General features: G+C 38.6%; 1 protein-coding gene and 1 non-coding gene across 3 annotated transcripts in view; both read left to right on the forward strand.

Moving 5' to 3' along the window:
- The window catches only part of Pax (paxillin), a 153351-nt gene that overhangs the window by 12639 nt on the left and 123751 nt on the right, over positions 1-16961 (forward strand). The window contains exon 1 of one of the 2 annotated variants that reach the window (XM_083123453.1): positions 14796-15234. The exons of the other annotated variant lie outside the window; for it this stretch is intronic. Coding sequence (XP_082979579.1) covers positions 15150-15234 — 85 coding nt within the window. The 5' untranslated portion in view covers positions 14796-15149. Of the gene's footprint in view, positions 1-14795; positions 15235-16961 lie in introns of those variants that run through there. 2 annotated transcript variants of the gene reach the window in all.
- LOC145989514 (U11 spliceosomal RNA) lies at positions 1071-1199 on the forward strand. Its single transcript, XR_014441875.1, has one exon. It is a non-coding gene; the product is annotated as a U11 spliceosomal RNA (small nuclear RNA).

Below are 16961 nucleotides of genomic sequence, written 5' to 3' on the forward strand. Positions count from 1 at the left end.
CACGTGTAATGCAAAAGAAGGAGAAGAAAAACATTACGGTCACTTCGTCATGCATTCATTCAGCCAGAGCGAGATTGAGAGAAGCGAACTTTTTCTCCAGTAACTGTTCCTTAATATTAGCTCAAGCACAGTGGCGTGGCCAGGATTTTCGAAAGGGAGGGGCTATGTATACTTTTTCTTGGTAGTCAGCCCTCATTTTGTCATATTTTCCTACCTTTGAGCGTTCTTGTTTTTAGGAATACTGGGCGAAAGGGGGGGGGGGGTTATAACCCCATCAACCCCCCCATTGGGCACGCCACTCCTCAACCATGTACAGGTATAGTGGATTTTATATTAAGAAACTTTGTAAACAGTCTCTGATATTAACGAAAATGATAAGAACATTGTCAAGTTTTTGCCTCTAGCAATCCGGGAACACATATTTTTTATATCGATCTGTTTAATAATTATATCAGTCTACGCGAACATTCGTGAGACGAAGTTCCTCAACATTTGCAAGACTTCGCGGACTCAAGAGGGTATGGCAGTTTGAGGACCACAAGTTTAGAATCGCTGCACTAGGGGAAATTCGCAACACACAAAATTTTAATAATTTGGAATATCTTAGCGATTTTTCGAACGGAAAATAATCTCCGAAATCGAATTTACTGCCTCCTGCCAAGATCTAGCGTGGTATTACGAGGGACTTCTTCGATAAGCATCGCCTTGTAATCGACGCCTTCTGGGTTCTGTTCTTGGTGGCGGCATGTTACAGTGATTCGGGTTCAATTTTAAACCACAAGTCGTCAACGTCTATTACCTCGTTTATAATTTTATCCTAGTACGCCAGATTCTCAGTAGATGGCAGCACCACATTCAAGGTGGTAAAATTCTATTCTGTGGATACATTTTTCACTGTAAGTTCAGCGTATCGCAATGTAAAATTACAAGGAAATGTTGTATAATATCCAAATTACATTTCAACTTCTTTTTTCTTTTTTATTAGGCTATAGAAGGAACCATACCTGAAACTCTCTCAGTTATATTTTCGGAGAAATAGTATAAAGAAGGTTTTGTAAGCTCTTTCACCAAAAAAGGGTGTTCGCCGTTGATGGCGCACAAGTTCTAACGGACTTGTGGGGGATGGACATCAAGACATACCCAACACGTAATTTTTAGAAACGAGAGGCAGTCTTCTGCCAACATGCAGTGGCGCCTCTCTAAAAAAGGAAAAGAAAATAAAGAAATGTAGTTTCTACAAAAATACTTGGTGTAGTTCGTATTCAAAGTACAGGCAGGATTCATTGCAGTGTATAATTAGGTCTGACAAGGCGGAAGGCAGGCACGTATCTAGAAATATATTTCGGGAAGGGGGGGGGGGGTGTCCAAACCAAAAGTCTCAAAATAATGATAATAACAAGAATAATGTTTAAATTAAAATAATTATATTAATATTCAAATTAATTAATATATTTTTATTGCATGAATAGCTTAAAGTATGGTATAAGAATAGTAATATGACCAGTGGCGAAGCGTCCTATGAGGCCAGGAGGCCGGGCCTACCCACGCCATTACTCTTTTAAAGTTGTATTTACTTATTTCGTCAAAACACATGTAATGCAATGGAAAAGTTTGGAATTTTCATTTATGATAATTACAAAAAAATTCTAACCCTGTTCAGTATACGAACTTTCCACGGAGTGAGGCACATCTGCTGGGGCCTCTTCTCTTCACATTCTGTCGTACGGTCGTATATGCGGGAAGCCTAATCTTACGAGTACTGTACGTATGCTTATAACGTTCTCCTGAGGCCGGCCTCGCGGTGTTACCCACTAGGACGAACAGAATGTCAGCAACGCTGCATTTCCGCCAGGGTTGGAAATTTGTGGTGTACCAGCATTTTATATAAACATTAGCCTGTGTTCGTGCAGAGAGATTTCTATTTCATTGTACATTCTCCATATTTTGTACGAAACTTAGGTTTTCCTTCCTTTCATCGACGAGAGTAATTGAAATTGAAAATTACGGAGTACTGTAGTTCGACTTCGTTTTCTGGTCAGAGTGCTGATGGTCTTGTCGATTCACCCAACACCGTAGCGTAAACGGAAAGTCTAAAGAACTTATATTTGTAAAGTAAGTCTTCATACCAAATTATGTAAATTAAATTGATAGCTACGCCTTATATTTACAAAGTAGTTTTCCTTTCACTGGAAATATAATAATTTATTTTTATCGTGAACGGGGATTACCCTCGCTTGTTCCCTCTCTGTGAAAACTTGCCTCCTGCTCAGGACGCTACAAGGGAGCGTGGCTCGGAGCGCGAGGTTCTTGGCGGTAGAGCTTTGTTTGTGATTCGTGTCGTGCAGCGATGAGATTTATGCAAGAAAGTGCTGGACTAAAATGCAAAAACAACAAGAACAATTGAGTTCTTAATTGAGTGAAGATGTAATCATCGGTAAGGTAGGACCCACTTTTGGTCTTTCATATTTCCTTCTTCTAAAATGTTTTCAACTCTATTTTCCTTTGCGAGTAGCAGTGGCAAGTGTCAGCAAAATTTTAAAAAAATTAAAAGTTGTTGAAACGTTATTTAATGCGTTAACACTGTCGTCGAATAGATATTGCAAGCAGACATTTTTTTATGCAGCCGACACAAGCGAAGAGGTAGGCAGTTTCGTTTACCCTGAAGGGATAACAAGAGAAGAGGGCGGTCAATGAGAGTACAATGTAAGGGAAGACTTTTTTGGGTTTAGGACAAAGAGTGTTATGGGGTTATTGCGGAGGCCATGTCTGTTTCAGGTCTGGCGGAACAGGCCAGTGTTGTCACTTTGGATTGGCAGAAAAGAGCTGAATTGCGCCTAAAAATTGGGATTCTATTCTCTCAAGCAACTACATTTATTATAACCTGTTTATATGTTACATAGTAACCTGTCGTGTTGCCGGGTCCCAAACAAGGATCCTATGTTCTATTATCACGTAAAGGTGTCTACTAACACAAGGGGTAGAACAAACTAGGATGCGAAGTATACACACTGAATGAGAGAGGTCACCTTTACTTACGTTTTTTTCTTGAAAGCCCCATAGTGTTCATCCTAACACGTTACGAAGCCAGGTGATCTAATTGTGGTCATGTCAATGTTTCCTGATCATCTTTAATTCATTCTCCATACATTCTCATCGTCACGATTAGCATAGATCAGAACAAATGAGACGAAAATATTCAAAATTTAAATTATGTTTACTTGCACATACAGGTGTCAGAAATTCATTTATCTAGAAAGCCAAGACTGGCATTAACTACAACCATTCCTTTAGGTAGACAACAGATAACAATGTTGTTTTCCTCGGCGCGAGGAAGTCTTGCTAAAAAACAAACGAAGTTGGCAGCAGTAGAACGTACCAAACTGACATTCGCTGAAAGTGCGGAATTCTGTCGTCTGCTCACGGCACAAACGTCAGACTGACCCGAAAATTATGGGGGTGAGGGGTTCTAGCCCTTTTCACCTCAATTGCAAAATAAATAAATACATTTAGAAAAAAGCGATGAAGAATTGACAACAGGGCTCGAGCACTATTCGTTGGATTTTCGCGATGTCCCATGATTGGTAGTTCTTTCTGGAGGTGTGTGCATAAATCAGGGGTTGAAAAAATACAAACAAATAAAAAAACGAAATGAACAAACATCTAGATGGATGACATCTGGTGGGTGGGAGGAGAACGTCTAAGACATAATTATCGTATTGATGGCCGGTAACAACACTTTTGAAAACGTCACGCCACTGGCAAGTAAAGAAGCGGCCTGGAGGGACATTGAACCACTCTCCATGACATAGCCCCCCTCCTTTTTTTCTTTTTTACATATTTAAGCAACTAATGGAAATTATCGCACTTTTGTGCCTACCCTGTTAGGAACTCTACGCTTCGCCACTGAATATGACAGCACGCATTCATTATCTACGTATAGTTAAGGTCGGCAACATTTGTAAAAAAAATAAACCCTGGCAAGGAAATTAATGTCAAATAGATAAAGAATTGGATATCAAAAAAGGATGTTAGATCCAGATGACGAAAAGTAAAGTTCTTTGTAATATTTTATGCATACTATTATGAGTAGTAATTAAAGTCATTGAAAGTCGTATGATCCCAATATATTCCTTACCTTCCAATAATATATAAATAACCCTCGATTAAACAACAAGTATTTTTTCATTATTTATTTGTAGTTATTTTATTATTGAATTGTAGTTGTTTTGTTTCATTATATAATTTTAGTACTTGGCAAGTCTTTCGGGGAGGGGGTTCCGGACCCCCACCCGCTAAATACGTCCTTGATATATAAGGTGCGTCGCTCTTGATCAAGGTGTCCAACGTTTCACCATATTAAACTCAGGCCCGTAGCCAGGAATTCTTAGTAGGGGGGGAATTTGTAATATATTGTGTCGCATTGGCAGATATAGCAGGGTACACAGGAGCACTTGCCCCCCCCCCCTTCCCCAAAAGTGATAAGTGACAGGAAAGCAGGCCTGTACCCAGGATTTTTTTGAAAGGGGAGCCAAGCCCAAAATCTTGGTTATATATATGTGTGTGTGTGTGTCAATTATTAAATAATTAATATCATTAATTAATTTGTTTATTATATATTTATAAACGAATTAATTTGCTACATTTATAAACTAGCAAATTAATTCCTTTAATGACTGGTTCAAAATGTCAAGAAATTAGAAGATAGGTGAAATGTTTTTAGTAAGTGTTAGATATTATTTAGTTATTTATTTTTAATGAAGTGTGTGTTATTGTTCACATCTGCAAAATCGATTGCAATTTAAAGATAACTAGGTGGAGGGACAAAAAATGAGAAACATTAAGAAGACATTGGTTTCCTATTAAATTAACATGTAATATGTATGTTTTATTCCCGACGAAGGGAGGCGAGAAGTGGAGGAGAAATGACAGGTACAGGTCGGTCTAATTTCTATGTTCCAGGGGCCTAGGGTGACAATAACAACCACCTTCGCAGCTACGGTTCCATTTCTTAGTAGTCCAATTTGATATAATTTTAAAATATTATCTATTACTGTAGAAGTACGTTTTTACCCCTGTTACCAGCCCTAAAGAAAGAAAAAGAGAGAGAGAGAACAAGAGATGTATGCAACATTCACACACAGGCAGACATCATTCTTTGTTATTCCTTCTTTGTATGTGTTTATGATGTTATTCTTAGTAAAGTATCTTTGAAGTCCAAAACTAGTTGCTTATCTTTGTTGTTGTAACACGAACTCTTACCCTCGGAAAATTTTAATGGGGGAAAAATTTGAATAGAACAAGATTGTTGGTGGCAAGGTGGAAGAGAATTCCGCCATGGGAATTCGCACTCTGAATGTAAAATATGAAATCGAGGGGGTCAATTGCCTCTGTATGTCCCCTGCAAGTGCCCTTGGTCGTCTGGAAGAAAAATGCAAGAAACACGTGAAAACTAATTCCATCTTGAGTATTCATTTGTCCTATTATTCTTAGATTCTGCTAGTCTTGTTTCCTTACTTCAGTGTTTGCCCCCTTAGAATGGACTTCCGTCCAAGGTTGGGGAAAGGGTAATTCGGCACTGTGGGTGAATGTCTGTTCATAAATTTCACATCACTTATTGTCGCGATTAGCTAGAAGTGGCAGAAAAGCCACGCTAAGAAACAAAAATCAAATATCCACTCCCTCTCTCTACCACTAGAATCACTTTTACAAAAAGGTAGACTTGGGAAACAATAAATTGAGCAGTTGAAACTTCATACCAACACATCCAAGAAAACATCCAAACACATTAGACACCTTTAATTCAAGACTACTCAAAATGTCGCAACTGTTCTAGACACTGAAAATTGCGAAATTATTTCCCGAAGTCTGAATCTTGAAGGGAATCCCCCCACCCAATCCTGGTACGACATTGTAAGGAATCCTACACACGTTAATAAATCACAAAATCAATAAGTGTCTTTGTTATGTTGCTAGAGTATGTGAAAGTGTCGCCCCCTATCCCTCGGTTCTATCCGGCCCTCTGGATTACTTCCTACTTTCATCCCTCAATCTCTCCTTTCACCTCACCCTGGGTGCCAAGCGAGCAGATTATATTTGCGCCGGAATTACAAAAAGGGGGGGTTTCACATAACAATTTATATTTGTATGTCCCTGGTTCGTTTACACATATACAGCAAGTGAATATACAACTGGTTAAATGGACAGTACCGTAGTTCTTGAAATTATAACATTCTCGTAGGATATATTGGTTTATTATACGTAGTTATATATATATACATATTTTACAGAACGTTTCCATGAGTGTCTTGCATAGACCAAAATTACCAAATCTCTAATAATATAGTTTCGCACCTATGGCATAACCATCGGCACTTCCCTTACCACCGAGTTAGCAAAACTATCTCGGTGGGCCTATCCTCAACTTAAATGATATTCCGTTACAAATGCGTTTTCTTACGCCTTCTCTCTTTCTTTTGGGCATCAATTAATCAAATCCGGAAATATCCACATAATCAAAGCTTTTTCTAAAAGGGGACTTGGGACAGCAACAGGGGCTGGCATAACCAGATGCTACATTGTTATATCCAGTCTAGCCACCATAAGTGGACTAAACTTGAGGAGACGTTCCTCTTTCGTCGATCAATGGGGAAACACTGTTTCTTTGCTAAAGCCCACTGGCTCTTTTTATAGTCGGGGTAAACGTCCGTGGACGTGGACCCCGTAGCATTGGAAAATTCCACTGCCAACGGTCCTTTGTAAGACAGCTAGCTCCCCCAACCGGGGAGGTAAAAAACAGGGGAATCTAACATCCAGCAAAGCACAATCCAATAATATACACTTACATGCAATAATAACATAAAAGTACACTCATGGAAACATATTAATTAACCCTACACCTTGTAGCTGGCCAGCAATTAATTATTACAATATACCAAAACCAGTAATGGTCAATCCGACCGTTACAAGTATTACAAGATATAATGGCAAAGATTAGTGAGAATTCCAGGTAGGAATGTGTTCTGTATTTTTCACAGGGGGGCAAAGCAGGCTCTCAGGGGGCGGTTGCCCCCTGCCCCCTCTAGCTACGGGCCTTATTAAACTGAAGCTCGAGTACTGACCTAACAGTACCTGTAAAGCTAAAGGTGATAATATAAGAAAGTCCTAAGCGTGAACTTCGGCCAATACACGAAATCTGAAAGTAGCGCAATTTTGAAAAATAACGTGCTAGTGGTTTAATTTGTATAATAATTTGGAAAACTGCTGTTATGTTGATGCAAATAATACGCATATGAGCCAAAGAGACGATCACCATGGACGTCTAAAGAAAATTTTGAAAGGAAGAATGGAGACCGTTATAAAATTGAATACAAATAATAATTTTATGAAACACAATTATTAATATTATAAACTTATATTAATAAACTATTTTGTTGCAAATTTATTATCGTTCTCTCTGTCCTTGGCCAGACTCTGTACTCGTTAACGTTACATCGGATGAGTGAATATCCGGTACAACTGTTTGCTTTGCTGTTCCATATTGTATGCCGTTAATATACCTGTTGTGTTGTATTTTTGTTGTTTTTTGTGGCTCCCTGCCACTTTTAGTTAATCGTGACGATGAGGATGAATGATGATAAGTGGAAATAGATGAAAGGACACTTGGAGAGCTTCGGTGGATAGATCAAAATCCACCACTTTACGCCCTTAGCCACTGAATGGGCACCTTGTTCAGGGAAAATTGTTGAAATTTTTGGCGAAACTTTTAGTCAGAAAGTTCACCTATGTGACCTCTCGCATATAAAATCTCCGTTTTTGGAACTTTGAAAACTCGATGAATCATTTATTCCTTGGGTTAAGTGGTAGAATATGAGAACATGAAAATTTGACCCGGCTCCTCAGTCCCGATTAGCCTTCCTGTGCATAAAGTGGACTTAAAACAACAAATCACCAATGACCTGATTCGTGCATTTTACTGTCTACTTTCCGAGCTAGATAACTGATCTTTTTTTTCGGTTATTCTTCTGGAAAACTACTTACCAAATATCAAAACTATGTTTTTTTCTTTTCAAATTTGAAATTAAACGATGGCAATTGTCAAGGGGCGGGGATCAATTGACCGATTCAACGATCTCTCCCGCATCAATGACAGGATTAATTATCTTTCTTTCTCTTTGCATTCTTGTTGATATAACAAAATGGAAGCATGCTGTGATGCATCGAAATAAACGTATTCTCCTGAATTTAGTTTTAAGCCTTTTAGAACTTCTTGAGAGTGATTTGTTTTATTCCATCGGTATAAGATCCCTCTCTTCTAAGAACTAATTATTATAGAACTCAATTTTATGGCCGTAATTATCATAATAATAATAATAATCTGCGTTAGTTATGACAGTTTGTACTACTCATCTATATGAAAATGTTTTGTGTCTTCTGTTAGTTATGTAGGGGTAATAGGGATCACTCGAGACTAAGATTGAAGTTATGTCTCAAACCTACGGACCTGACAGCACCTCCTCAATTTCAGGGAGGGGGGTTGAAGGTGTTTCGGAGAAGGTATAAAAATCTTGTTACAATAAGGGACCTTAACAGAAGCGTTTGTTTACAGTTGACTCATTCGAAGTGTTAAGTTCTGAACCGATTAGAACGTTCTTCTGAAAGTAACGGATTTTGGCTTCACCGCCTTGCAAGTTCTAGGTCACGGCTCGGGAGAGGCTCGTCGGCCAGCCACGGTTGTCTTTGGCAGCTGAACAACAAAACATTTGTCATTGGCTAACTGCCCGCTGTCAGAATGCGCTTGGCATCAAAGAATTCTTATTCTGGGCTTCAAAAATACCTACATTAATTGGGCAAATGCGGATGCGTTTGGCATTGAGGATTCTGTGTCGTAATGCGGGTGGAAAGATACGAATAGCCCCAGTGCTTGCTTCTAAACATCACTGTTTATTAGCAAACCGTTTCGACTTCCTTTAATCTTGCTGTCAGTTACGCCCGGAGTAGTCTGTGAAAGAGTTCATTAGGGATTAGACTCGCTCTCTTTAGGATCTTTTGTCCTCTTCCGGTTATTACCCCCAAGTTCCTCATGCTGTACAAATCAAGTCCCTAGTCAGACGGTACCGATTCCTCCTACACCGTTGGAAGACCCTGAAGTTTTCAATTTTATATCGTTAAAATGTAACTACATGAATATGTATTTTTCTTGTTTCATGTCGCATTTCTTCCACTTTTGATTAATCGCGACGATGAGGATGAGTGATGGTTAGATTAATGAAATTGATGAAGGGACGCTCACAAAGAACACCCTTTCTTCAGTCGTGGACATTTCGTGATCGAAGATTTATAGGCATAGGCGAATCTAGAATTATTTTCTGGGAGAGGCACAGATTATGCTGTAAGCATATCATACACATCGTATCATAGAAATATAATATGCCAATTTTTCTACATATTAATACACCCTCGTACACACACACACACATATATATATATATATATATATATATATATATATATATATATATATATATATATATATATGTGTGTGTGTGTGTGTGTGTGTGTGTGTGTGGGCCCATTTGTGGTCAGATAAACTAATGGGGATAAAGGGGCAGGGAAATTGATGTAGTACGTTATATTAATTTCCAAAAATTGACCAATATGGTGTGACATGTCCTTCGAGATGGTAGGATTTATGATTGCAAAGATCCCGAAATCAGATTGCTTTCATATAACTAGAAAGAAGGGTTTATAATTTAAGAAGCACATTTCATGTATTATTTTTGTTTGAATGACAAACAGAGAGATTATATACAAATTAAAAAATATTAGTTTTCCCACTAAAATTTGATTCTAGCATTGTACAGTGGGATCCATGAGTATTACCATGCAAATTGTCCATCACCATGTTCGTGCACTTTATTTGAACCAATAAGAGCTTCAAGAATTAAAAGAAAACTCAAAACAAGCTGTTGACAACTTCTGCACCAGCATACATAAAAATCCATCGGTTAAAAACATAGAATGTAAGAGAAAAGTTCATGAAAATAGTCATGGACAATTTGCACGATAATACTCATGGATCCCACTGTACATACACAGAGAATATTCGTATTAGATGTTTTATTATTGTACTTCCGCAATAAATTAATATATAGGGTGAGTCATAAGTCTCAATACAAATGGTGAAAACGGTGACTAATGTTTATTTTTTCCTTTTCAGGCAGGTGAACCAATGAAAAAGACGAAGGAAGAACGGATTGACATCATTCTGTTGGCTGGGGGTGGTACCACCCGTCATGTAGCACGTACATTCAATGCAACACACAGAACGCAGAAAACCCATGACACCGTGGCCAAACTTACCAAGCAATTCAGATGGACAGGTTCCGTCGCAGGCCTGTAAGACCAATCACAGCAACAGATGAAAGGAGGGTAACGCAGGTGCCACGGTGTCATGTGTTATCTGTGTTCTGTGGGTTGCATTGAATGTACGTGCTACATGACTGATGGTACCACCCCCCAGCCAACATAATGATGTCAATCCGTTCTTCCTACGTTAGTGACATCTCTTTTTCATTGGTTCACCTGCCTGAAAAGGAAAATAAACATTAGTCACTGTTTTCACCATTTGTATGGAGACTTATGACTCACCCTGTAGAATTACAAGCAGAGTAGAAGAAAATAATTTTACATGAAGCATACATGTGCAAATGTAAAGCAACAAGTCCCGATTATGCTATCTATAATAAATATCCATTTTGGGAGGGGAACATGGTGAACCATGGCCATCTTTTAAAGGGCGAGACAGCGTTGCCACATTTCAGCATTCCGGCCTTAATAAAGATGGCCGTGTGTGAACCCGCCAATGTCTATTGAGTCGTTCATCTCATACACAACACCTGTTGCATCTTTATTTTTTTTCTAATTGAAAACAATAGATGTCCTTTGGAATTATAAAGGCAGAATATTGATAGCAGTTTCGATGCAATTTAAGCCCAAAAATGGTTCTGAGGCATTTGTGGTGAGGGACAAATTGAAAAATCAAATGTAAGCTTGTGAGTTCGCGTTGTTTTCTGTATTGCACCCAGCGTGACTCAATCGAGAGTTTAGTTGCCGGAGAAACAAAAGCTAAGCAATCGACTCGCACAAGGCAATAAATTATAACAGCAATCTTTCACCAACCCCATTCTCTCCCATTTTTGTAACTAATAATTATAGTCCTTGGTGCGTGTATAACCGCTGGTGTCAAACTGCAGCACGACATGCTGTTTCGTAATATAACGAATGTGTTCCTTTCTATTGGTTCCCGATTATGATTTACGTTATATCTGGCCACACCGTGCGAACAATTCCTTATTTTTTATCCAAGGTAGATACATTATAGGTGAGACGATCACTGAATGAGCACGAGGAATGGCGGTAAATGGTATTCAGGTTTAAGAGAAACAAGTAAAGCAAAACTGCGCAACCGATTTTCCTGAAATTCAGTATAGAGAACTTTTTAGCAATATAACAATTGAGTTGGAAATGACGGCTCCTTTGGTTGGGCTAGGATTTTCGAATGTGTGAACGAGTGCTACTTTTGAAACATGATTCTGGCAACATTGCACATGTGGTTTTCGTTAAAATGTCTGTGTGTCTGTTTTATATCTGTAGGAGGTTAACGAGTGAGAAGCGAGCAGAAAATTATCTCCACGATTCGAATTACCTTCTCAGAAAAAAAAAATGTTGTCGGTGAAAGATCCGCTTGTAGTATTAGGGTATCTAGCAGGGTTGTTAAGGTCCAGGAATCCATAAAGTTCTAATGGGTTCCGCTTCAGGACCGAAACCTTTTTCCCGCACAATTTAAATTCGGTCCAAGTTGCGTATATTGTTTCATTGAAAAGAGATTCCTGGACCGAATTGAAATACTTTATATATAAAAAGGTTCTCTACGGTCCAGAACCATTTACGCTTGCTGATTTTCTCTCCTGGACCGGAATTGAATGTATTTAAAATTCCTGGACCTTTAACAACCCTGGTATCTAGATAATTTATGTCACGAGTCGCGGTTTTTAAATTTCTTTGGTTTTAATTTTATAATATAAAATTTTGTTCGAATTGGACACTGCCAGCCAGCGCTTGCTCTCGATCAAGCCAGCATATGTGGCGGAGTGGTTAGCATCAAGAGCTACTATGTCAGAGGTCTCAGTTTCGAACCCGCGATAAGGCATTGTGTTTCAATTTGCCACCCATCCTCATTTTCGCTTCATTATTCATCCCATGTAAAATAACAAAAAATAGAAAAATAAATTTATCAAGATTGATAATGTGAGTTGTGTATCTCGTGTAAATTAAAGCACGAGGTCATGTATGTGTATGTTTGAGGGTGAGCATGCAATCGTATGCATATGTTACTGTATTGACCCGCCGTTTTTTGTTACTAGCCTAAACAATTGTAGAAAGTCGTTGTTTAAGTGAAAGAAAAGGCAGCGTAGACTTGGCATTGTCTCGGTCCGTCTGGATTTGTAAATGTCTGTGTCGTTCTCGGTCTCGATTAATATACATACGTCTGTATCGTTCTCGTCGCAGTCTCGAAGGTCAAATCTCGTTCTCGTCCTGAGTCTCGAAATAAACAACATCTACAGCGTGCCATCGCACAAACTTGTGACGAGCACAAAGGTTGTAATGGTGACTTGAGTTGTAAGTGATGTTTCAAATATGAATTTATGAACGCGTACGTAATATAAAAAAAATAATTTTGAATCGAAACGTAAATTGTTAGTAAAATGGTAAGTAAGATATTGTACGAATGCTAGTACATACTGAATACAGTTAATGTTAAAATTGCAATATTTTATAGTGATGGAAGTAATTAAGTTTTAATAATTTGAATTACTTCCATCAATATAAAATATTACAATTTTAACATAACTGCATTACAGTACAATATCTTAAATATTGTACGAGAATAAGTTGGCTGATTCCCATGGCGTATAGTTTTACGTTTCGGTATGAAATATCCCTTAAAGCTAACTTGGAACTTGGTCATACTTTTTTCTTTGGCATATTCATATGGCATTGATTGATTGATCGTTATTTACAAAGTAAACGACATGTGTAATGATTGGCTCACACTCAGAAGACTGAGGGGTGGGGTGAAGGACATAATTTGTGACCAGCTTTTGACGTCACAGATATGAGAGATGCGTGCTTCACAAGATGTTATCTCAATGATAACGTGTAGATTCTGACTTTCAAATCATTGCCCTCGTATGAAAATAATGAATATGTGGAAATGTCTATTTTATTCACAACGGGTAGTCGGAACTGCTCTTTCATCAGGTTGTGGAATGTTCTAATTTATTTATTACTTCATTGATTACGAATCATGGTCCTTCCATTAATGCCATTACACGGCTAAAGTGCAGAAACATGTGAGCTATTACATAACTGGATGTGTGAATAATGCTTAATCAAGCATGGATCCTTCATATTTTGTGTAATATTTTATTCAAGTTGGTCGTTGGAACGATCGAAGTTCGTATGGTTCTATTACAAGGATACAGAACTTGAATCATGTGGCTTGCACGTCGCTACAATCTATATGACTTTACAATGAAATTCGGGAATTTTCGTGTGACGTAGATTAGAGGTTCATAAATTTGAACGAAACAATGCCAGAGAGTGTTTTTTCTCAATCGAGTCTTTGCAAGTACAATTCAACATAATTTAACGGATGTGTGGAATATTGACATTAAAAACTTACAATTACAATAGTATTATTCTTCGGAATATGAAGGGTCTCAATGCAACCGCGTCATGTAATGGTGTTTGTTGAATATTGTGGAAGAACCAGGGTCCGTCTTTACAAATTAGCTGGGTTCACTTCTTAAATAGCGTACGTCTGGCGAGTTGAAAAAAAACTTAGGCTAATGTCTGAGTTTTGTATTACAGATTCGTAATTGCGATATATTTTATTGTAAGATCACATATATTATTATTACCCTGAAGTAACCTTCTTACTGAAGTTCTGTTTCGAATAATGTAATTCTCTAAAACATTAGACCAGTCTTCTGACGTTATAGGTCATTCGGGTTGTACAGATTGATGCAACCTTTACGATGGGTATGTAAAGGGCGATCTTCGCGGAATGCACGTAATTGTCAATCTCTCTTCCGCGTAGTACACCCTGGGTTCTTTTTTGCAGGCTAACGAAGCTCTGAAGCCTGGAACCGCAGCCGATATGGTCGTCTGTGGTGTGGTGCTTGTGTTGTGTCGTCCATATACGTACGTTGTTTGTGATTGTCCCTGCATCCATTTTATCCTATCACTATTCGTCGATATTGTCGTGATTAGCAAAAAGATGGAAGAGATGCGACGTTAAATAAACTAAATCAAGGATCCAGGACGGAATCACCTGAGTATATTTCACCACAGCTCTTATCTAACTTAACTGATATAGTAAAAGATAAAATATATGCAAGTGTCATGTGTGACTCAACACAGTCCAAGAAGCTGCTAAAAATCGCTGCTGATGTTTCTTTAATATTAAAGGTTGTAATATTATACTCCGAAGCACCTCGCTCTTATTTCTGGTTCGGTGGAAAACGAAAGTGTTGTACAATTAGCTGTGAACATGGCCAGTAGTACTGCATTCGCATGCTGTTCAACGCTGCCTGTTTGTGACTTGGAGTTTCTAGCAGTCATCGCCAGAGGGCAATACTGTGCTAATTTCGTTGGTGAGTAAAAATTGTATTCAAGTGGCGCACGCTTTTTCTCTCGCGAGTTGTGGGAGTGTTTCTTTCGTCTGCTTGCTTGTTTTCAGTGTTGTTCGTCGTAGTCCTTCTACGCGCAGGCGCAAATAGTTAAACGGCTAAATTTCGTCTCGCCTCATACAAAAAACAAGGAGCTTGGGGGACGGAAAGAAGAGAGTAAAAAAAAATTATCTTTTCCCCGGCTCGTCATTCAGAGTCGAAAATCCCGACGACGCGAGTTGACAATGAACAGTGACGAGATGTGTTCGCTTCTGAAACTTGTGAACCCTTAAAGTGCTTGAAGTGTTTTAAAAACGGGTTTAAAATGGCCGGCAATTTGAACAGCTGACTGTCAAGTGCGCGTATGTGAGTATTGTGTTTTGTGCGTTGACAAGTGGTGAGTGGTCCAATATCAGGATGGATCGAACAATGTATGGCAAAGTTTTGCCCGGAACCTACCAACCTTATCGATGTACAAGGAAAAATGTCCCGTCTCCTGGATGTAAGTTTAAAAAATGTTTTACACGTTTTATTTGTCACTAACAGAAACACGTAGCCAGAATCGTCAGTCCAAGAAAAGTTATTGTGTGGCTATCTTGTTGAAATATATACCATTTTAAGAAGTTCAGCTGCAGAAAATGAAGATACCTCACTGCTGTAGTGGTTATCGTAATGCACTATGCAGGCATAGGTTCTGAGTTCGACTCTCTGTAGGGCGTTTGTGTATATTGTCATAAAACGATACAAAAACACAGTGGAGTGAGAGTGCTTTTTTGTACAAGTCGTGCACATGCATATACGAAACTTTCTACCTGCCTCAGTAGTTGAAATCAAGGAGTCTTGGGTTCGATCCCCAGTAGAGGTTTATTTCATGTGTTCGAATTACACTTTATACTGTCGGTACATTTCCCGCGATCTCGTATTTACATGAAATCCGTTTAAATATATCTATAAAGAGATCAGTGGCTAAGTGGTTAGACTAACATATTTGCATAAAGTATGTGCGCATGGGGTAGCGGTTCGAATCCCGGCCTGAGCATGAGTGTTCTTTGTGAGTATCCCTTCAGCAATGTCATTACATAATCACTCACCTTAACTTCGCGATTAGCCAAAAGTGGCAGAAGAGCGGAGTAAAACAAGCCACATCAATCAAGAAATTTATCTGGTAAGAAAAACGAGGTAATTTGCTTATGTAAGTAGTAATGTGATGTTTTTGTAGCTTTTCCCACGAATAATTAAATTTTTCAACCACAATCAAGCCTAAATGTGCATTTTTGTTTATCAAGAACTACTAAGGATTAATTTTCCAAACCAGAAATTTTATTTAGTGACAAATAACGTTAGCTGGCAACAGTGCGCTCAGAACCGATGAAGATACATTCGGGTGGGTTAGTAAGCTTGTACCTCGAGAAATCGGTAATCTATACATCTCGCCTCGAGTTTCGAGACGAGAACAAGACCTAAGACTGTCCAATGGCGTGCTTGTAACGTCGTCGCTATATAATCTAGGGGTCTCCTGGATACTATACCAGGTGGAGGCACATTGTGGTTCAGATCCAACTTTAAACTGTAGATCCAGTCCCGATTAGCCTATCAATGCCTAAAATGGATTTTTTCACTCAAGAAACGAGACAGAGATTTAGTATTCGAGACTTTTGTAAGATATTTGAAAAAGAAAAATATATCAAAAATACATTTTCATTACTGGTGCGACTTCTTTAGATATACCAAGCAGTGGCGTGCCCAAGAGGGAGTTGGTGGGGGTTATAACCCCCCTCCCCCTTTGGCCCAGTATTCCTAAAAAAACAACGTCAAGGTAGGAAAAGATGTCAAAATGAGGGTTGACTACCAGAAAAACTGTACATAACCTTTCCCTCCCTTTCAAACATCCTGGGCACGCCACTGATACCAAGCATGCATATATATATATATATATATATATATATATATATATATATATATATACACACACACACACACACACACACACACACACACACACACACACACACACACACACACACACACACACACACACACACACACACCCACCCCTGGTTACTTATAGATAAGTTGTATATTTTGCTCATTGTAATTACAAGGTGGATCCATTAGTGGCAAGTGGTTGCATACGTGTTCAGCATATACTTCTGCTCCTCAAGAGTTCATAGTTCCAAATGCAAGGTCAAAGTGAAACAATTAGGGTATGAATGAAGAATATAGAGAATG

The sequence above is a fragment of the Lepisma saccharinum genome, chromosome 6, assembly GCF_977018435.1.
Source record: "Lepisma saccharinum chromosome 6, izLepSacc3.1, whole genome shotgun sequence".
NCBI lineage: Eukaryota > Metazoa > Arthropoda > Insecta > Zygentoma > Lepismatidae > Lepisma > Lepisma saccharinum.